General features: G+C 47.1%; 1 protein-coding gene across 1 annotated transcript in view; it reads left to right on the top strand.

Annotated features, from left to right (window-relative positions):
• pknox1.1 (pbx/knotted 1 homeobox 1.1) overlaps window positions 1-22,282 on the top strand; it is an 84,371-nt gene that overhangs the window by 54,948 nt on the left and 7,141 nt on the right. The window contains exons 6-7 of the mRNA XM_086007345.1: window positions 15,943-16,034; window positions 21,147-21,278. Coding sequence (XP_085863471.1) covers window positions 15,943-16,034; window positions 21,147-21,278 — 224 coding nt within the window. The remainder of the gene's footprint in view (window positions 1-15,942; window positions 16,035-21,146; window positions 21,279-22,282) is intronic.

The following is a 22,282-nucleotide window of genomic DNA, read 5'->3' on the forward strand; positions in this document are numbered from 1 at the left end:
CTACTTAAAACCTACCTCTTTGATCAAGCTTTTGGTCATCTGCCCTAATTTCTCCTTATATGGCTTGGTGTCAAATTTTTTTTTGTCTTATAGCACTCCTGTGAAGCATCTTGGGACGTTTTACTGCGTTAAAGGCACTATAAGAACATAAGAACATAAGAAATAAGAGCAGGAGTCGGCCATTCGGCCCCTCGAGCCTGCTCCGCCATTCAATAAGATCATGGTTGATCTTCGACCTCAACTCCACTTTCCCGCCCGATCTCCATATCCCTTGATTCCCCTAGAGTCCAAAAATCTATCGACCTCGGCCTTGAAGATACTCAAAGACTCAGTATCCGCAGCCCTCTGGGGCAGAGAATTCCAAAGATTCACAACCCTCTGAGTGAAGAAATTCCTCCTCATCTCGGTCTTAAATGGCTTACCTCTTATCCTGAAACTATGCCCCCTAGTTCTAGACACTCGAGCCAGGGGAAACAACCTCTCAGTATCTACCCTGTCAATCCCCTTCAGAATCTTGTATGTTTCAATGAGATCACCTCTCATTCTTCTAAACTCCAGAGAGTATCGGCCAATTCTACACAATCTCCCATCATAGGACAGCCCTCTCATCCCAGGAATCAATCTAGTGAACCTTCGTTGTACTGCCTCCAAGGCAAGTATATCCTTCCTTATCTAAGGAGACCAAAACTGTGCACAGTACTCCAGGTGTGGTCTCACCAAGGCCCTGTACAATTGTAGCAAGACTTCCTTACTCTTATACTCCAACGGCCCTTGCAATAAAGGCCAACATGCCATTTGCCTTCCTTATTACTTGCTGTACCTGCATGCTAGCTTTCTGTGTTTCTTGCACGAGGGCACCCAAATTTCGCTGAACACCAACGTTTAAAAGTTTCTCACCATTTAAAAAATATTCTGTTTTCTATTCTTCCTACCAAAGTGAATAACCTCACATTTCCCTACATTAGAAGGTTTGTTAGTGCTGTTGGGGAGGGTTTAAACTAGCTTGGCTGGGGGATGGGCAGGAGTAGAAAAGAGGAATAAGGTGCATAAAAGAGTGAGTGTGTTGGATAGTACTAGAGAAGATAGTACTAGAGGCGGTAGTAGTACCATATTAGATAGGAGCAGACTAAGAAAGACTACGAAAAATTCAAAAATGGGCTTAGAATGCATGTACGTAAACGCATAAAGTGTGGTGAATAAGGTTGGTGAGCTACAAGCACAATTAGCCGTGGCAATAACGAAAAATGGCTTAAAAATGGTGAGGACTGGGCACTTAATATTCAAGGGTACAAGGTGTTCAGAAAAGATAGGGAAGAAAAAAGGCAGGTGGGGTGGCAGTGCTGATTAAGGAAGACATTGTAGTGTTGGAAAGGGAGGATGTTCTTGAGGGGACAAGGACAGAATCCATTTGGTTAGAGTTGAGGAGCAAAAAAGGTATGATCACACTATTGGGGGTATTCTATAGGCCTCCAACTAGTGAGAGGGAGGTAGAGGAGCAAATCTGCAGGGAAATCACAGAGATATGCAAGAGCTATAGAGTGGTGATGTTGGGGGACTTTAATTACCCAAATATCGATTGGGATAATGCTAGGATAAAGGGAAAGGAGGGGGGAGGAATTTCTGAAATGTGTTCAGGTGAATTTCCTTGACCAATATGTTCATGGCCCAACTAGGAAGGAAGCATTGCTGGATCTAGTGCTGGGAAATGAGGTGGGCCAGGTCGACCAAGTGTCTGTGGGAGAACACTTGGGTACGAGTGATCATCGTATCATAAGATTTAGATTAGCAATGGAGAGGAGCAAAGAACAATCTAGAGTGGGACTTCTAAACTGGAATAGGGCTAACTTCAATGGGATGCGAAAGGATCTAGCCAGAGTAAAATGGAACCAAAGACTGACAGGAAAAACTGTAACGGAATAATGGGTGATCTTTAAGGAGGAGATGTTCCAAGTACAGGCTAGGTCCATTCCAACAAGAGGGAAGGGTAAGGGAACCAAAGCAAGGGCTCCTTGGATGACGAGGGAGATAGAGAAGATGATGAAACAAAAAAAGAGGGTGTATGATGCATGTCAGGTGAATTCTTCAAGGGAGAACCAGACCAAATACAATAAGTTGAGAGGGGAAGTGAAGATGAAAATAAGATTGACAAAGAGAGAATATGAGAGTAGAATGGCGGTTAACCTAAAAGGGAACCCAAAAATATTCTACCGGCATGTAAACAGTAAGCGGGTAGTAAGAGGCGGGGTGGGGCCTATTAGAGACAAAGAAGGTGATATATGCTTAGAGGTGCAGGGCAAAGCTAGAATATTCAATGAGTACTTTGTATCGGTGTTTACTAAGGAGGTGGATGCTGACAAAGTATCGGTAGAAGAGGAAAAGGTAGAAGCAATGGAAGGGGTGAAAATTGATAGACAGGATGTACTAGAAAGGCTGGGTATGCTTAGAGTGGACAAGTCGCCTGGTCCAGATGGCTTGTATCCCAGGTTCCTAAGGGAATTGGGGGAGGAGATAGCGGAAGGGCTTGCCTAATTTTCCAATCTTCCCTAGATGCGGGGGAGGTGCCTGAGGATTGAAAAGTGGCAAATGTGACACCATTTTTCAAGAATGGGTGCAAGGACAATCCTAGTAACTACAGGCCGGTCAGTTTAACATCAGTGGTGGGTAAAGTTTTAGCTACAGTAATCAAGGAAAAAATTAACTTTGAGCGGTTTAAGCTAATTAAGGAGAGCCAACACGGATTTCTAAAAGGCAGATCATGTTTGGCTAATCTAATTGAATTTTTTGATGAAGTAACAGGGAGGATTGATGAAGGGAATGCAATGGATGTTGTCTTCATTGATTTTAGGAAGGCGTTTGACAAAGTACAGGTTCAGCATCCTGAATCCGGCAACCTCGGGACCGAGGCCGAGCCAGTTTTAGTGTTTCTCCGGCCTTCGGAACGTGTTTCTGATGTCCGAAGTCCGGAAATATCACAATCCGGAAATGCCTGGGCCGCTCCGCGTAGCGCTGACGCGTTTCTCCGCCCTCCCGTTCTGTTAAAGGGGAGGGACGCTGCGAGCTCTGCAGAGCATCCGATGGCCCACACTAGGCTACCAGGGCGGCGTGGTGCCGTGGCCGCAGCCTGGCGGAAACACTTAGTGGAGCTGTGCGGATTAAGGAGGATAAAACACAACACTAAAGTTTTATTGCATCACTCGCATTTTTCATAGGATTTTTCAAAAGAAGACAACAAAAGTTAATGGCTTTTTGAAGTACAGGTGGAGCATCCAAAATCCGGAGTTCTGGATTCGGGAACATTTTACGGATTCCGGATGACCCTGCCACCAATTGTCCCGGAATCCGGCTCCTGGAACATTCCGGATTCCGGAACTCCGGATTTTGGACGCTCAACCTGTAACACACAGAAGGCTGGTTAACAAAATTGAGGCTCATGGAATAGGTGGGTCAGTGGCAGTTTGGATAAGGAATTGGCTTAAGGACAGAAAACAGCGAGTTGTGGTAAATGGCTGTTTTTCAGACTGGAGGATGGTAGATAGTGGTGTTCCCCAAGGGTCAGTGCTGGGGCCACTGCTTTTTTTGATATATATATAAATAAATGACCTGGATATTGGAATACAAAGTAGAATTTCTAAATTTGCTGATGACACCAAACTTGGGGGTGTGGCAAACAGTGATGATGATACCAATCGACTGCAACAGGACATAGAAAGACCAGCAGAATGGGCAGACAAGTGGCAGATGGAATTTAATACAGAGAAGTGTGAGGTGATGCATTTTGGCAGAAGGAACAGGGAGAGGCAATATACACTTAATGGCACAGTTTTACAGAGTGTGCAGGGACAGAAGGACCTGGGCGTTAATGTGCATAGGTCCCTGAAGGTGGCAGGACATATTGAGAGAGTGGTTAACAAAGCATATGGGATCTTGGGCTTCATAAATAGAAGCCATGGTGTGGAGATGCCGATGTTGGACTGGGGTGGACAAATGTAAGAAGTCACACAACACCAGGTTATAGTCCAACAGTTTTATTTGAAATCACAAGCTTTCGGAGCGCTGCTCCTTCGTCAGGTGAAGTGGAGAGATGCATAAAGACACAGCTTATATAGTCAGAGAATAATGCCAGATGATTACAGGTAATCTTTCTAACTGCCATTTATCACACCTCGGCAGAGAGATAATCACAGCAATCAAAGGTGTGAATGGTGTCCAAACAGGTTAGCCAGGAAAACATTACATCAAAGAACAATGAGGTGAGGTCACAAGGGGCCAAATGTTGCAGATGCTGGGGTCTGTATGAAAAACAAAAAACAGACAAAAAAAACATTTTTTTTGCTGGAAATCACAGCAGGTCCGGCCGCATCTGTGTAGAGAGAACAAGCCAACGACGACTCGAGTCTGGGTGACCCTACGTCAGGTGGGGTTACATGTAGCGTGACATGAACCCAAGATCCCGGTTGAGGCCGTCCTCATGAGTGCGGAACTTGGCTATCAGTTTCTGCTCTACGATTTTGCGTTGTCGTGTGTCTCGAAGGCCGCCTTGGAGAATGCTTACCCGAAGATCGGAGGCTGAATGTCCTTGACTGCTGAAGTGTTCCCCGACTGGGAGGAAACACTCCTGCCTGGCGATTGTTGCGCGGTGTCCGTTCATCCGTTGTCACAGTGTCTGCATGGTCTCGCCGATGTACCATGCTCCGGGGCATCCTTTCCTGCAACGTATGAGGTAGACAACGTTGGCCGAGTCACATGAGTATGTACCATGTACCTGGTGGGTGGTGTCCTCACGTGTGATGATGGTATCTGTGTTGATGATCTGGCATGTCTTGCAGAGGTTGCCGTGGCAGGGTTGTGTGGTGTCGTGGTCGCTGTTCTCCTGAAAGCTGGGTAATTTGCTGCGAACGATGGTCTGTTTGAGGTTAGGCGGCTGTTTGAAGGCGAATAGTGGAGGCGTGGGGATGACCTTAGCGAGGTGTTCGTCGTCATCGATGACCTGTTGAAGGCTGCGAAGAACATGGCGTATTTTCTCCGCTTGGGGAAGTACTGGATGACAAAGGGTACTCTGTTGGTTGTGTCCCGTGTTTGTCTTCTGAGGAGGTCTATGCAATTTTTTGCTGTGGCCCGTCGGAACTGTCGCGACACTACATACTTCTTACAGAAACTCAGCACCCACGGACCAGTTGAATCAGGAACACTCCTCGCCATGATGGACGTCTTGGCACTCTACACCAGTATCCCCCATGATGACGGCATCACTGCGACAGCCTCAGTACTCAACACCAACAACAGCCAATCTCCAGACGCCATCCTACAACTCATCCGCTTCATCCTTGACCACAATGTCTTCACCTTCAACAACCAGTTCTTTACCCAAACACACACGGAACAGCCATGGGGACCAAATTCGCACCCCAATACGCCAACATCTTCATGCACAAGTTCGAGCAAGACTTCTTCGATGCACAGGACCTCCAACCAACGCTATACACCAGATACATCGACGATATTTTCTTCCTATGGACCCACGGCGAAGAATCACTGAAAAGACTACACGATAACATCAACAAGTTCCATCCCACCATCAAACTCACCATGGACTACTCCTCAGAATCGTTTTCATTCTTGGACACACGAATCTCCATCAAAGACGGACACCTCAGCACTTCATTCTACCCGCAAGCCCACGGACAACCTCAGGATGCTCCACTTCTCCAGCTTCCACCCTAACCACGTTAAAGAGACCTATCCTATGGACAAGCCCTGCGAATACACAGGATCTGCTCAGACGAGGAGGAACGCGATGGACACCTACAGACGCTGAAAGACGCCCTCGTAAGAACGGGATATGACGCTCGACTCGTCGATCGACAGTTCCGACGGGCCACAGCAAAAAATCGCATAGACCTGCTCAGAAGACAAACACTGGACACAACCAACAGAGTACCCTTCGTCATCCAGTACTTGCCCGGAGCGAAGAAACTACGCCATGTTCTTCGCAGCCTTCAACATGTCATCGATGACAACGAACACCTCGCTAAGGCCATCCCCACGCCTCCACTACTCGCCTTCAAACAGCCGCCTAACCTCAAACAGACCATCGTTCGCAGCAAATTACCCAGCTTTCAGGAGAACAGCGACCACGACACCACACAACCCTGCCACGGCAACCTCTGCAAGACATGCCAGATCATCAACACAGATACCATCATCACACATGAGGACACCACCCACCAGGTACATGGTACATACTCATGTGACTCGGCCAAAGTTGTCTACCTCATACATTGCAGGAAAGGATGCCCCAGAGCATGGTACATCGGCGAGACCAGGCAGACACTGCGACAACGGATGAACGGACACCGCGCAACAATCGCCAGGCAGGAGTGTTCCCTCCCAGTCGGGGAACACTTCAGCAGTCAAGGACATTCAGACTCCGATCTTCGGGTAAGCATTCTCCAAGGCGGCCTTCGCGACACATGACAACACAAAATCATAGAGCAGAAACTGATAGCCAAGCTCCGCACTCATGAGGACGGCCTCAACCGGGATCTTGGGTTCATGTCACGCTACATGTAACCCCACCTGACGTAGGGTCACCCAGACTCGAGTCGTCGTTGGCTTGTTCTCTCTACACAGATGCGGCCGGACCTGCTGTGAGTTCCAGCAAAAAAAATGTTTTTTTTGTCTGTTTTTTGTTTTTCATACAGGCCCCAGCATCTGCAACATTTGACCCCTTGTGACCCCACCTCATTGTTCTTTGATGTAATGTTTTCCTGGCTAACCTGTTTGGACACCATTCACACCTTTGATTGCTGTGATTATCTCTCTGCCGAGATGTGATAAATGGCAGTTAGAAAGATTACCTGTAATCATCTGGCATTATTCTCTGACTATATAAGCTGTGTCTTTATGCATCTCTCCACTTCACCTGACGAAGGAGCAGCGCTCCGAAAGCTTGTGGTTTCAAATAAAACTGTTGGACTATAACCTGGTGTTGTGTGACTTCTTACATTCATAAATAGAGGTATTGAGTACAAAAGTAGAGAAGTTATGCTGAAGCTTTATAAAGTGCTGGTTAGGCCACAACTGGAGTATTGCGTCCAGTTCTGGTCACCACACTTTAGGAAGGATGTGAAGGCCCTTGAGAGGGTGCAGAGGAGATTTACCAGAATGGTTCCGGGGATGGGGGATCTTGACTACAAGGACATGGCTTTAAACTAAATGGTGCGGGAGAGGGATACGCTGAGCGAAAATTTAAAAAATGAAAGAAAAATGAGTAGGCAAAAGTGCAGGGTAGCGATAGGGGTAATGCTAACCAGAGTGTGACAGGAAGGGACAGAGCGTATACACATAAGAGTGCATCAGAAAGAGGTGTCCGAGTAGGGAAAAATGGTAAAAAGACAACATTTAAAGCTCTATATCTGAACTCACGCAGCATTCGTAACAAGATAGATGAGTTGACAGCACAAATAGAAATAAATGGGTATGATCTGATAGCCATTACAGAGACGTGGTTTCAAGATGACCAAGGCTGGGAACTGAATATTCAGGGGTATTTGCCATTTCGTAAGGATAGGCAGAAAGGAAAAGGAGGTGGTTAATAAGGGATGAGATCAGTGCAATAATGAGAAATGATATTGGACTAGAAGGTCAAGACGTAGAATCAGTTTGGGTGGAGATAAGCAATAATAAGGGTAAGAAGTCACTGGTGGGAGTGGTTGACAGACCTCGAAACAGTATCCACACTGTAGGACAGAGTATAAATCAAGAAATAATAGGGGTTTGTAAGAAAGGTACGGCTATAATCATGGGAGATTTTAATCTTCATATTGATTGGACAAAGCAAATTGGCAAAGGTAGACTTGAGGAAGAGTTCTTAGAATGTATGCGGGATGGTTTCTTGGAACAATACGTTGTGGAACCAACCAGGGAGAAGACTATTTTAGATCTGGTAATGTGTAACGAGGCTGGATTAATTAATGGTCTTGAAGTGAAGGATCGTCTTGGGAAGAGTGATCACCGCACGGTAGAATTTCAAATTCAGTTTGAGGGTGAGAAAGCTAAGTCTCAAACTAGTGTCCTGAACTTAAACAAAGGTAATTACCAAGGTATGAAGGCAGACTTGGTTGAAGTAGACTGGGAAAATATATTACAGGGTAAGACTAGAAAAGCAGTGGCAAACATTTAAGGAGATATTTCATAACTCACAGCAAAGATATATTCCAGTGAGATAGAAAGACTTTAAGAGAAGGATGAACCATCCGTGGCTAACTAAGGAAGTAAAGGATGGTATCAAATTGAAAACAAAGGCATACAATGCTGCGAAGAATAGTGGATGGCCAGAGGATAGGGAAATTTTTTAAACCAACAAAAGACGACTAGAGAAATGATAAAGGGAGAAGATAGCTAGCAAGAAATATAAAAACAGACAACAAGAGCTTCTACAGGTCTATAAAAAGGAAGAGAGTAGCTAAAATAAACTTTGGTCCCCTAGAGGATGAGTCTGGGGAATTAATAATGGGAAACAGGGAAATGGTAGAGATTTTGAACAAATATTTTGTATCGGTCTTCACGGTAGAAGACACTAAAACCATCCCAATAATGGATAATCAAGGGGCTATTGGGATGGGGGGGGAACTAAAAACAATCACTATCACAGAGAAAGTACTAGGTAAACTAATGTGACTAAAGGTGGACAAGTGCCCTGGACCCAATGGCCTGCATCCTAGAGTCTTAAAAGAGGTGGCTGCAGAGATAGTGGATGCATTGGTTGTAATCTACCAAAATTCCCTGGATTCTGGAGAGGTCCCAGCGGACTGGAAAACCGCAAATGTAACGCCCCTATTTAAGAAAGGAGGGAGACAGAAAGCAGGCAACTATAGACCAGTTAGCCTAACATCATTGGGAAAATGCTGGAGTCCATCATTAAAGAAGTGATAGCAGGACATTTAGAAAATCATAATATAGTCAAGCAGAGTCAGTGTGGTTTTATGAAAGGAAAATCATGTTTGACAAATTTGCTGAAGTTCTTTGAGGATATAACAAGCAGAGTGGATAAAGGGGAACCAGTAGATGTCGCGTATTTGGATTTCCAGAAGGCATTCGATTAGGTGCCTCATAAAAGCTTACTACACAAGATAAGAGCTCACAGGGTTGGGGGTAATATATTAGATTGGATAGAGGATTGGCTAACTAACAGAAAACAGAGTCGGGATAAATGGGTGATTTTCAGGTTGGCAAACTAACTAGTGGGGTGCCGCAGGGATCAGTGCTGGGGCCTCAACTATTTACAATCTATATTAATGACTTGGATGAAGGGACTGAGTGTAATGTAGCCAAATTTGCTGATGATACAAAGAAAGGGAAAGCAAATTGTGTGGAGGATGCAAAGAATCTCCAAAGGGATACAGACAGGCTCAGTGAGTGGGCAAAAATCTGGCAGATGGAGTTTAATGTGGGAAAATGCGAGGTTATCCACTTTGGTAGGAAAAATAAAAAAGCAAATTATTATTTAAATAGGGCGAGATTACAAAATGCTGAGGTTCAGAGGGATCTGGGGGTCCTTGTACATGAATCACAAAAAGTTAGCATGCAGGTAGAGCAAGTAATTAGGAAGGCAAATGGAATGTTGGCCTTTATTGCAAAGGGAATGGAGTATAAAAGTCGGGAAGTCCTGTTACAACTGTAGAGGGTGTTGGTGAGACCACACCTGGAGTACTGTGTACAGTTTTGGTCTCCTTATTTAAGGAATGATATACTTGCATTGGAGGCAGTTCAGAGAAGGTTCACGAGGTTGATTCCGGAGATGAAGGGGTTGTCTTATGAAGAAAGGTTGAGCAGGTTGTGTTACGTCCGTGTATAAGAAGACACAGACTGCGGAGAACGGTACAAATAGGTGTTTACTCAACGTGGTTCAAACTGCAACTGAACTGTACAGATTACTACTCAACGTTATATACAGGTGTGGTCACTGCCGGTACTACAGTATACATGAGCTGTAAAAAGTAGTCCCCCCCCCCTTAAAGGTACATACATTACAGGTTGGGCCTATACTCATTGGAGTTTAGAAGAATGAGAGGTGATCTTATTGAAACATATAAGATTCTGAAGGGGCTTGACAGGGTAGATGCAGAGAGGATCTTTCCCCTCGTGGGGGAATCTAGAACTAGGGGGCATTATTTCAGAATAAGGCAGCACCCTTTCAAATCGGAATGAGGAGGAATTTCTTCTCTGAAGGTCGTGAATCTTTGGAATTCTCTGCCCCAGAGAGATATGGAGGCTGGGTCATTTGAATATATTTAAGGTGGAGATAGACAGATTTTTGAAAGGTAAGGGTGTCGAGGGTTATGGGGAGCGGGCAGGGAAGTGGAGTTGAGGTCAAGATCAGATCAGCCATGATCTTATTGAATGACGGAGCAGACTCGAGGGGCCAAATGACCTATTCCTGCTCCTATGCCTTATTTTCTTATGTTATGTATGTAGGACAGGTTGGAGAAGCTGGATTTGTTTTCATTAGAGCAAAGGAGGTTGAGGGGTGATTTGATAGAGGTATACAAGATTATGACGGGTTTGGATAGGCTAGACAGGGAAAGGCTTTTCTCACTAGTTGATGGTACAAGGACTAGGGGACACAGATTTAAGGTTTTGGGCAAGAGATACAGGGGGGATGTGAGGAAAAACTTTTTTACGCAGCAAGTGGTGAGGACCTGGAACTCGCTGCTGCCGGAAGTGGTGGAAGTGGAGACACTCAATGTTTTCAAGGGGAGACTGGATAGGCACTTGAGTGAAATAAACTTGCAGGGCTACGGGAATAGAGTGGGGGCATGGGACTGACTGGATTGCTCTACAGAGAGCCGGCACGGACTCGATGGGCCAAATGGCCTCCTGCTGTGCCATTATGATTCCATGACCACACCATCTTCCTCCAACACCTCCTCCTCTGGTTGGAAGTGCACTCGCATTCTTATCTATGTAATCGTAACCAGAGAATCATCTGCAATGACTTCTCTTCCTGCTCCCGCATCGTTACCTCTGGTGTCCCCCAAGGATCTATCCTTGGCCCTCTCCTGTTTCTCATCTACATGCAGCCCCTCGGTGACATCATCTGAAAATCACAACTTCAGTTTCCACATGTACGCTGACGATACCCAGCTCTACCTCACCACCACTTCTCTCGTCCCCTCCACTGCCATTAAATTGTCAGACTGCTTGACCAACATTTAGTACTGGATGAGCCGCAATTTCCTCCAATTAAATAATGGGAAGACCGAAGCCATTGTCTTTGGTCCCCACCACAAACTCCGTTCTCTAGCCGACTCCATCCCTCTCCCCGGCAACTGTCTGAAGCCGAACCAGACTTTTCGCAACCTTGGTGTCATATTTGACCACGCAATGAGCTTCCAACCACATGTCCATGCCATCACTATGACCGCCTATTTCCACCTCTGTAACATTACCCTGGCCTCGGCTCATCTTCTGCTCAAACCCTCAACCATGCCTTTGTTACCTCGAGACTTGACTATTCCAACGCACTCCTGGCTGGCCTCCCACGTTTCACCCTCCGTAAATTTGAGGTTATCCAAAACTCTGCTGCCCTGTCCTAACTTGCACCAAGTCCCGTTCACCCTTCACCCCTGTGCTCGCTGGTCTGCATTGGCTCGAATTTCATCGGGCCGTTGAGGCGGGATTGGAGGCGTGTGGGGGGTTAAAATTGCAAAAACTGGTGGGCGGGCCCAACCCGCCTCCAAGCAATTTTCATTAAATCGTGTCTGCTGGTCCCGTCTCCGTCCCGCTGTTAAGGCCCTTAACAAGCACTAAATTGCCTCTATAATGCCATTTTGATAGGCCTTGGTGATTTTAACCCTTTTCCGACGTGAAGCACGCCTGCTCTGAATCACGACGGTGAAACCTGGCGGGAGCACAAGTGGATTGCTGACTATTAGCTGCGGCTCCACCATTAAAATAGGATATTTGATCAGCCATCATTTGCAGGTGGCAGGACTTTGTTGTCTCAGGTCGGGGAAAACTTTCAGAAGGCATAACCACAGCTGTGGAAGTTTGGAGCCTGACACCTATCTCCAGTGTGACCTCCTGGGAAACCCCTCTCGCCGCCTTCATTGAGCGCTTCCTCAACTGAGGCATATACCAAGTAATCCTAAGCCCTCAATGTGGAAGTCCCATTAGCGAAATGACACAAGCCACAACTATAGCAGTAGCCATCAGATTTTTTATTTACAGTAATCATCTGATGGCTTTTTAACATTAAACATCAAATTTCACCCAAGTAACTACCCTTGTGACTATTTGTGCAGTATCTTTCTTTTACTCATGCTCCTACGTGGTGTTTCCCCTGTGGCTTCAGCAGATGTGGAGGCCCCTTGCTCACTTTCTTGCTGCTCCTGTCTCGCCATCTTTGACGGGTGTCCTCTGGGGTGGTGAACCTGTGAGGGCTCGCCAACAGTCTGCTGCTCCTGCGGCTGTGCAGGGGTTGAGACGCCAATCTCATTTGGATGTGGACTCTGGTGGGGCTCTGACTGAGGGCTCTGCAGTGGCATGGAAGTGTGAGCGCTTGGAGAGGAGCCCCCACTTCCTTGATGTCTGCCACCAACTTCCCTCTCATGGGTCAGGTCCCCCTCAGCGCTTGCAAGTGGCTTGAGAGCACCTTGCTGCACATCAGGGGGGCCATGGGGACTCATATCTGCACTGGTAGTCCTAATCGGAAGGACTTCCATGAAGGCCTGGTTTCTCTGTTCAGTAGATGACCATCGCTCCTCCAGAGATGTCATTCTATTCAGAACACTCTGGCGACTTATCACCTCCATGGAGGTTGCCATCCTTTCCATGGTGATGCGTTCATGCGCCAATGACTCCACAAAGGCTCTGCTCATGTTCGCAATGGACTCCTCCATTCGCTGCACACTCGCAGCGACCCTGGAGACAAAACCTGCCAGAGACTCCTGCATCTGTTCCTGGAGTTCCAGCACCGCTGATCTTATGGATGGACCCAGAGGCAGAGGGTCGACATGCAGCTGAGCCGAGCTGGGAGAGTCCTGCGCCCTCCGACGAGGACTCTCCACTGCTGTCCCTGTCTCCACCATCTGCTGATGCTCACTTGTGAGCTGTAATACACCAGGTGACAACACTACTCTATCTCGCGAAGGTCCCACCGAGGTGTGAGTGTCTGCACTGGTGCTGGGTGTGCTGAATTCTGCTGACGCTGCGCCCTCAAAGGTTGCAGCTTCCTCTGAGGAGTCTTGATGTTCAGGCTCTTCCTCCTGGCTAGTGGGGACGGGTGCTTGCGATGGTCCTGTGGGGGAGTAAAAGAAAGAGTCAGAGATGTGAGGCCAAGGTTACATGCACATTGCATGTTGCAGATGATCATAAGTCCATCTGTTAGAGCTTCAGAATCATTATCAGCAACTCATGCAATGTCATTGAGAGAGATGGAAAACTATTCTGTCACCAACTTGCTGTGGTGCGTCCGTCTCCCACTTGGGAATCTTCCTCCATTCCCACGATCTCCAGGACCGCCTCCTCCCAGGTGGTGAGCTGGGCTACTGAGGGTGGCCCTCCTCCTGTCCTCGCTCTTTCCCTTTTATTGTGAGCTCTCTTTTCCTGCAATGAGGGAGACAAGTGGAGTTTGAGTGAGAATGAAGGAGTGAGTGTAGAGAATCTATAGCATAGATGCTTAGAAGGAGACAAAGATGGAGTGAGGTGACTAGACCAAGGGCCCTCCCTGTGTTTTGTAAGTTGTAATTGCATCACAGTGATAGGGAGCTGCATAGTTGAATAGTTAGGTGAATGTGACCATAGAGAGAGAGGGAATGGGTAAGGGTGCATGGATGTCAGTGTCAAGTGGGATGTGGAGGAAGAGATTGCTAAAGCTGAGTGCTGGTGAGGAAAGGCAATGGGGATCAGATTGAGGGTGATGGGAAATTCATACTCACTTTTCCAGTGCGCAGAAGGTCATGAAACTTCTTCCTGCACTGAAGCCAGGTTCTGCGGGTTATTGACAAAGAGTTGACCTCCTCTGCCACACAGCCTTGGTTTGCTGGGGAGGCTTCTTCCTCCCTGAAGAAGGGAAGAGCACCTCTTTATTTGCTCTTGCTCCCTCAACTAAAGCCTGCAGGGCAACGTCATCAAAGCGGGGTGCAGACCTAGGTCTCTGGCTGGCCATTCTTCCTGCAGGTGCCTCTAACATGCAAGGGCAAAAGCTTGGCAGTCTGCAGAAGAAGCAAGGCTTGTTGCAGACCTTAAATGCAGCAGCAATGATGACATCATCGGAGGTGACTTTCAGACTGGAAAAACTCATTGGCCACGGGTTCCCACACGCTGGAACTCAATTGGCCAATTAAGTTAAAATCGCATCAATCTCCCACATCGATTTAGAATCGGGTGGCTAACACGAAATGCGGATTACACGACCCCAGCCCGCCCCGTATCAAAATCCGGCCCTATGAATCTAGACCTTGCACGTCCCCACATTGAACTCCATGTGCAGTTTTACCCACTCACTTAATCTGTCTATATTCCTGTGTAACTTCTTGCTCCCATCTACACAACTCACTGTCCCTCCAAAATAGTGTAATCTGCAATCTTCAGTATGCAGCTCTCTATTCCTTCATCCAAGTCATTGATATTCATGGTGAAAAGCTGAGGCACCGGTACAGATCCCTGGGGAACATCACTTGTCACATCCTGTCAATCAGAGAACGTTCCCTTTAACCACAATCTCTGTCTCCCATCTCGCAACCCATGCCACAAGGTCAATATGTGTTCATCACCCTTTAGCACAAAAAAATGATTAACAAACAGAAAGAAGAGTATAATAGCAAAATACTGCGGATGCTGGAAATCTGAAATAACAACAGAAAATGCTGGAAATACTCAGCAGGTCAGGCAGCATCCGTGGAGAGAGAAACAGAGTTAACGTTTCAGGTCAATGACCCTTCGTCAGAACTGGAGATTTACAATCTGCTAACCTCAGCAGTACTAGTGAGGTGCCTTAATAGAGACTGAAGATAGCTGCAGCAAGCTAACACTTTGTGTATTACGCTCTTGCCCTTGTTAAACAGCACATCTGACTTCCCATCACCAGGCCTAGTAACTTACATCAGTGAAAAGTAAAATCACAACAGGTACATGAGGCAAGCGTGTTACATCTTTGGAATAACCTGTCAGGCAGGGCAGTGGAGAAACGTTAGGGAGATTCAAAATAATTGGACAGCTCGGATCTTGGAGGGATGAGATTTGGTGGGACAAATGCCTTTCTCATCCTTTTCTTATGATCTGTGTACCACCAGGACCCTCCCATATTCCCATATTCCGAGCACAGACTTCCGGGGCCCATGAAGACTTCCGGTCTCTTGGTGGGAATTTTAAGATGGGTGAGTGGGGGGAGAGGGGGTGGTGGTGGTGGGGGGGGGGGGGAGGGGGAGAGGTTAAAGTGCCAAAAACTCTCGAGGCATGTTAGGAAGCCAGCTCCAACCACCGGCTTCCAGGTTTTACCCGAGGCAGGACAAGGGGCGAGCAGCTAACCCGCTCCCCGGAGGCGGGTTGGCATTTTAAATGTGTTAAGTAGAATGGAAGCCTCGGATTTAACCTGCATTGCGGGTTTTACTGTGGCTGGCCAGATTTCCCGGGCCTCGGGACATTCTCAGGGAGCACTCCTTGTGGGCCAGGAGGAGCAGGAGTACTTCCTCTCGGCTCCCCAAGCTCCCCGATGGTTGCTTCCACATTGAAGGGTTTGTCTGTCGGAGGTTCAGTCTTCTTTATGCACTTTCAGTCTGTTCACACTGACTCCTGTTTCCAATATTGAACATCCTGGAGTTTTGGGTTCATCATGGACCTAACATTTTGCACTGCTAAAGATTTTGTAAAGTGAGATTGGATTGTGCACAACTGGAAGTTATTTGGGATTTTCTAATTCTCTTCCCCTTCATTCAATAGGTGGGGCAGTTTATCAGCCTGTTACCGTGGTTACTCCTCAAGGCCAGGTAGTGACACAAACACATGGTACAATACGTATCCAGAATGCACAGGTGGGTTTATAGTTTCATATAGGTGTAGAATAATCAGAGGGAACAGGTCATGAGTAACAGTGTCACTAAGCAACGTGTAGAGATTATGTAATGGTAATTATATGGCTTTGTAACAATTCAGTTTTTAAGATTGTTAACTACCTAGAACTCTGGCTCAAGAACAAAAACAGTAAATCTGAGAGAGAATTCACTAGAAAGATTTTTTTCACAGCACAGTCACAGTGCACAAGCTGGTTACACTAATGCCCAGAATGCACAGTCGCAGTGCACAAGCTGGTTACACTAATACCCAGAATGCACAGTCACAGTGCACAAGCTGGTTACACTAATACCCAGAATGCACAGTTGCAGTGCACAAGCTGGTTACACTAATGCCCAGAATGCACAGTCGCAGTGCACAAGCTGGTTACACTAATACCCAGAATGCACAGCCACAGTGCACAAGCTGGTTACACTAATACCCAGAATGCACAGTCACAGTGCACAAGCTGGTTACATGAATGCACAGTCGCAGTGCACAAGCTGGTTACACTAATACCCAGAATGCACAGTCACAGTGCACAAGCTGGTTACACGAATGCACAGAATGCACAGTCGCAGTGCACAAGCTGGTTACATGAATGCACAGTCGCAGTGCACAAGCTGGTTACACTAATACCCAGAATGCACAGTCACAGTGCACAAGCTGGTTACACTAATGCCCAGAATGCACAGTCGCAGTGCACAAGCTGGTTACACTAATGCCCAGAATGCACAGTCGCAGTGCACAAGCTGGTTACATGAATGCACAGTCGCAGTGCACAAGCTGGTTACACTAATACCCAGAATGCACAGTCACAGTGCACAAGCTGGTTACACTAATGCCCAGAATGCACAGTCGCAGTGCACAAGCTGGTTACACGAATGCACAGTCGCAGTGCACAAGCTGGTTACACTAATACCCAGAATGCACAGTCACAGTGCACAAGCTGGTTACACTAATGCCCAGAATGCACAGTCGCAGTGCACAAGCTGGTTACACTAATACCCAGAATGCACAGTCGCAGTGCACAAGCTGGTTACATGAATGCACAGTCGCAGTGCACAAGCTGGTTACACTAATACCCAGAATGCACAGTCACAGTGCACAAGCTGGTTACACTAATGCCCAGAATGCACAGTCGCAGTGCACAAGCTGGTTACACGAATGCACAGTCGCACTGCACAAGCTGGTTACACTAATACCCAGAATGCACAGTCACAGTGCACAAGCTGGTTACACTAATACCCAGAATGCACAGTCACAGTGCACAAGCTGGTTACACTAATGCCCAGAATGCACAGTCGCAGTACACAAGCTGGTTACACTAATACCCAGAATGCACAGTCGCAGTGCACAAGCTGGTTACACTAATACCCAGAATGCACAGTCACAGTGCACAAGCTGGTTACACTAATGCCCAGAATGCACAGTCGCAGTGCACAAGCTGGTTACACGAATGCACAGTCGCAGTGCACAAGCTGGTTACACTAATACCCAGAATGCACAGTCGCAGTGCACAAGCTGGTTACACTAATGCCCAGAATGCACAGTCGCAGTGCACAAGCTGGTTACACGAATGCACAGTCGCAGTGCACAAGCTGGTTACACTAATACCCAGAATGCACAGTCACAGTGCACAAGCTGGTTACACTAATACCCAGAATGCACAGTCGCAGTGCACAAGCTGGTTACACTAATGACCAGAATGCACAGTCGCAGTGCACAAGCTGGTTACACTAATACCCAGAATGCACAGTCACAGTGCACAAGCTGGTTACATGAATGCACAGTCGCAGTGCACAAGCTGGTTACACTAATACCCAGAATGCACAGTCGCAGTGCACAAGCTGGTTACACTAATACCCAGAATGCACAGTCACAGTGCACAAGCTGGTTACACTAATGCCCAGAATGCACAGTCGCAGTGCACAAGCTGGTTACACGAATGCACAGAATGCACAGTCGCAGTGCACAAGCTGGTTACACTAATACCCAGAATGCACAGTCACAGTGCACAAGCTGGTTACACTAATGCCCAGAATGCACAGTCGCAGTGCACAAGCTGGTTACACGAATGCACAGAATGCACAGTCGCAGTGCACAAGCTGGTTACACTAATACCCAGAATGCACAGTCACAGTGCACAAGCTGGTTACACTAATACCCAGAATGCACAGTCGCAGTGCACAAGCTGGTTACACGAATGCACAGAATGCACAGTCGCAGTGCACAAGCTGGTTACACTAATACCCAGAATGCACAGTCACAGTGTACAAGCTGGTTACACTAATGCCCAGAATGCACAGTCGCAGTGCACAAGCTGGTTACACGAATGCACAGAATGCACAGTCGCAGTGCACAAGCTGGTTACACTAATACCCAGAATGCACAGTCACAGTGCACAAGCTGGTTACACGAATGCCCAGAATGCACAGTCGCAGTGCACAAGCTGGTTACACGAATGCACAGTCGCAGTGCACAAGCTGGTTACACTAATACCCAGAATGCACAGTCACAGTGCACAAGCTGGTTACACTAATACCCAGAATGCACAGTCACAGTGCACAAGCTGGTTACACTAATGCCCAGAATGCAGTCACAGTGCACAAACTGGTTACACTAATGCCCAGAATGCAGTCACAGTGCACAAGCTGGTTACACGAATGCTCAGAATGCAGTCACAGTGCACAAGCTGGTTATATTTTCTGTTGGGTAAGGGTATCAAGGGATATGGAGCAATGGCGAGTAAATGGAGTTGAGATACGGGTCAGCCGTGATCTTAATTTAATGGTAGAACAGTCTGGAGGGGCTGAATGGCCTCCTGTTCCTATCCTCCTATGATGATGGCACACTACCTCAAATTCAGTTACACAAGCAGGAGTTGGTACCCAGAATCGCCTGTATGGGGATCCCTGGTGGTGACGGTGCAGTGCTGTGACCTGATTCTCTGATCAGGCAACAGCTTGTGCAGAGCACAGGCCAGACAATCGTCACTGAGCAAGTTGTTGAAGCATACAGAGGTTTACTGTTTAAAACAAAATGACGGAATTGATCTGTATCTGTGAGGAAGGTAGCAATAATCTCCCCGACAGCCACGTTCCACCTGTTTTCAGCTTTTTTCTGTTTGCAAGATAGTTCTAGATGAGGAAGGCCATTTGGCCTGTCCTATTTCACCCATCCAGAAATATCCTGAACTCCCCCATTGCAGTACTTATTGTTTCTTAAAAGATTCCAGGGTTTTCGCCTCCACTGATCCATAGAGAAGTCAATCCCATACATTGGCCACACGATGCAAAGAGGAATGAGACAGGCTGCCTTCCAGTACCAGCCCCTCTCCTGCTGTAAGGCCCCATTTTCAGAACATGTGGGTCCCAGTACCATTCCGACATCTTTCCTGTGATTGACCAGAGTAGCAAAGCCAATACAGCTGGAATTTACTGTTGCTCCTGACTTTCCTGAGACACAATAGAAATGTAACCGTGTGCTGCTGCAGCCTGCCAGCTCAATGCACTGCCCGGTGAAGTCTTTCTTCATTTGTTCTCCGGAGTTTCCTACACCTTCCCCTCTGTCCCCAATGCATTGAATTCAAAATCCATGTCCTCGACTTTAAATCCCCCCACAGCCATTTGCCCCGCCCAGTATCCCCTTCTGAGCACTCCGTTCCTCTGACAGGCTTTTTGTGTATCACTTTGCTCCACTAATTTTGCCCCTTGGTGCTCCCTCCCTAAATCTCTCCTCCGCTCCTTTAAAAATCTGTGTGGCTAAGCTTTCAGTCACTGCTCCTAATCTCTCCCTTCCTGGCATGGTGAGCGGTATCCTCGTCCCTCTCTGCGAAGCACCTTGGGGCATCTCTTTACATTAACGGCCCCCTATTGATGGAACGGTCCTACAGTGTAACTGGATGACCAGCAACAGCAGGTAGTGCCTCTGACCGGTGCTCGGGCTCCACTGTGTGCGGACTCCACAGTGCGCAGGCTCCGGTGTGCTGCTCCATCTTGGCTGCTTTTGTCTGCATGATGTTTCCTCGCTATTGCTTACTTCAAGTTCTAGCTGTATTGGCTTTGCTATTCCAGTCAAACACGGAGAATGAAGGGTGGCGCTGGGACGCTGGTGCTGTCTCTGCTCAGAAGATGTTCTGAAAGTGGGGTCATGCAGCAGGAGATGTTGTGAGGTATCTCGCCCATTCTGAGTGTCTTGTCCTTCGATTGTGACATTGAGCTTCCACCTGAAGATGTGTGGAGGAAGCAAGCCTTTCGTTTATCAGTTCCCCACTAATACTCTGACCAAGCTGCATGGTCAGCAGGCTCGGCTGTGGGTTGAGCTGCAGAGTCAATGGGGTTTAAATATATTTTGTAAAATACTCCCCTCCAATTGCTTCTTCAGTGGCTTACTGCACTCCATTGTGTGGTTTCTGAGCCCTACAACACCTGCAGCTCCCAGGACCCACCCTCTTGTGAGTTAGCTGATCTCTTCTGGTCGGCAATAGGTTGATGCTATTTGCCCAAGAACCTTTGGGTTGGGGAAAAGAATCAGCCAGGATATGTGTGGATGGGATCGGACTGGCTGTGAGATCACTGTCTACACCCCTGGTCCCTTGGGCGAGGAGTGGAATGGCTGCTGGCTGCTGTGGACCCATACATTGGCACAAGGCACTAGGGGCGGCGGGGGGAAGAATAGGCTAGGGTGGATTTTCTTTCTCCCTCCTGAGGCTGTTTTTGGAAATCTACTAAGACAACAGGCTCTGCGAGGAACCAGTCCGGCTCTGTGGTGTCCATATCTGGGGTAGTGGTGTGTGTTAGTCCCTATACATGTAGCGTGTGGGAAACCTAGTCAGGAATAAGCTCCTATTGTTCCTTTGGACATAACCAGATCAAAATGGCCATGTAACACACTTCTCCTTTCCACTAAAGTTAATTCAAACCAATGGGTTGTTTTAAAATGTACGTTTAACTATTGTAGATTGTTAGCTCGTGCTTGTCCATGCGACAACACCTTGAGGCAGAGTGCTCCTCCAATCCTCTAACTTGTAGGTCGGCAAGTTTGTTTATATATTGATGGCACTTTGACACAAAATGCTTCTTTTTAATCAGCTTCAGCTGCAATTAAATCAAGATGTGAATGTCTTGCATCAAGACAGTGAGAATTCTCCAAAAAATAAACGTGGAGTCTTGCCAAAGCAAGCTACTAATATCATGAGGTCCTGGCTGTTCCAGCACATTGCGGTGAGTATCACATGTCATGCTGTTTAGCTCTAGGTGACAGCTGCAAGAAAGTACGTTAATCAGTCGCCTGTTTTGAATTTGTTCCACTCATTCGGACAGAATCTGTTTTTTATTTTCTGTGTTCAGTTGATTTTTTTGTTGGCTGGTGTCACATTTAATATCATCGAGCTGCTCATATGATAAACATTTTCAGCAGCATGTCTAATTGTGGACAGTGTCACATGCTCGACTGTGAAGATTCCGCTGCTTGATCGTGTGTTTTGCTGCTGTCTTGGGGATTTTGCACTGAATCTGACACTTGGCAGTAAAATTGGTCCTTGTTCAACACTGGGCTACTGTATTGGGCTACTATAACTTGACATAAAGGAATTCATAGTAAGAAGGAAGCCAAGATTTCATTGTGCAGCTCCACATCGATCTTGCTCAGAACTAGCTCGATCCTGGAGTTTGTGGGAAAGATTACATTTACCCAAATTATTGGCGTAAATTCTCTGTTTAATGTACTTATCGTGTTGTGTTCTCGCTGTTGTCAATGTGTAACTACCCCTCCTTTTGAAGAGTTATGTTTATATCCTGGTAATGCTGCACTGGTACAACTCCAAGTTCAGCTGAAGTTTGGTTCCAGAAGCACAGTCTGACCAGCAAGATTTAGTCCTAGGTGCTTAAAACTAATGAAAACAGCACAGCTCAGCACAAACAGTTGCAGTTCTGTGTTCACACCACCTGGCTGGGGTCGTGTTGCCAACTCTTGGACGGTGTTCCGGGAGGTTTCATCACATGACTTCCCGCCTCCAAATGCCACGTCAATCCTCATGGCAATCGGTCATTAACGGCGGCTAGAACACCCACAATCCCATGCGCTCAAGAAACTGCTCTATCCATCGCATTGCATCCTGGGCACGTTGCGCCCGAGTCTGGCAGGACTGAAAAGGGAGGAGAAAAGGTCCCTGTCACTTTTCTCCCAAGCTCCTCGCAGGAGCGTCTGGGAGCTTAATCTTTAATTC

This window comes from Somniosus microcephalus, chromosome 14 (assembly GCF_052327205.1).
Source record: "Somniosus microcephalus isolate GS21.2 chromosome 14, FLI_Smic_1.0, whole genome shotgun sequence".
Classification (NCBI taxonomy): domain Eukaryota; kingdom Metazoa; phylum Chordata; class Chondrichthyes; order Squaliformes; family Somniosidae; genus Somniosus; species Somniosus microcephalus.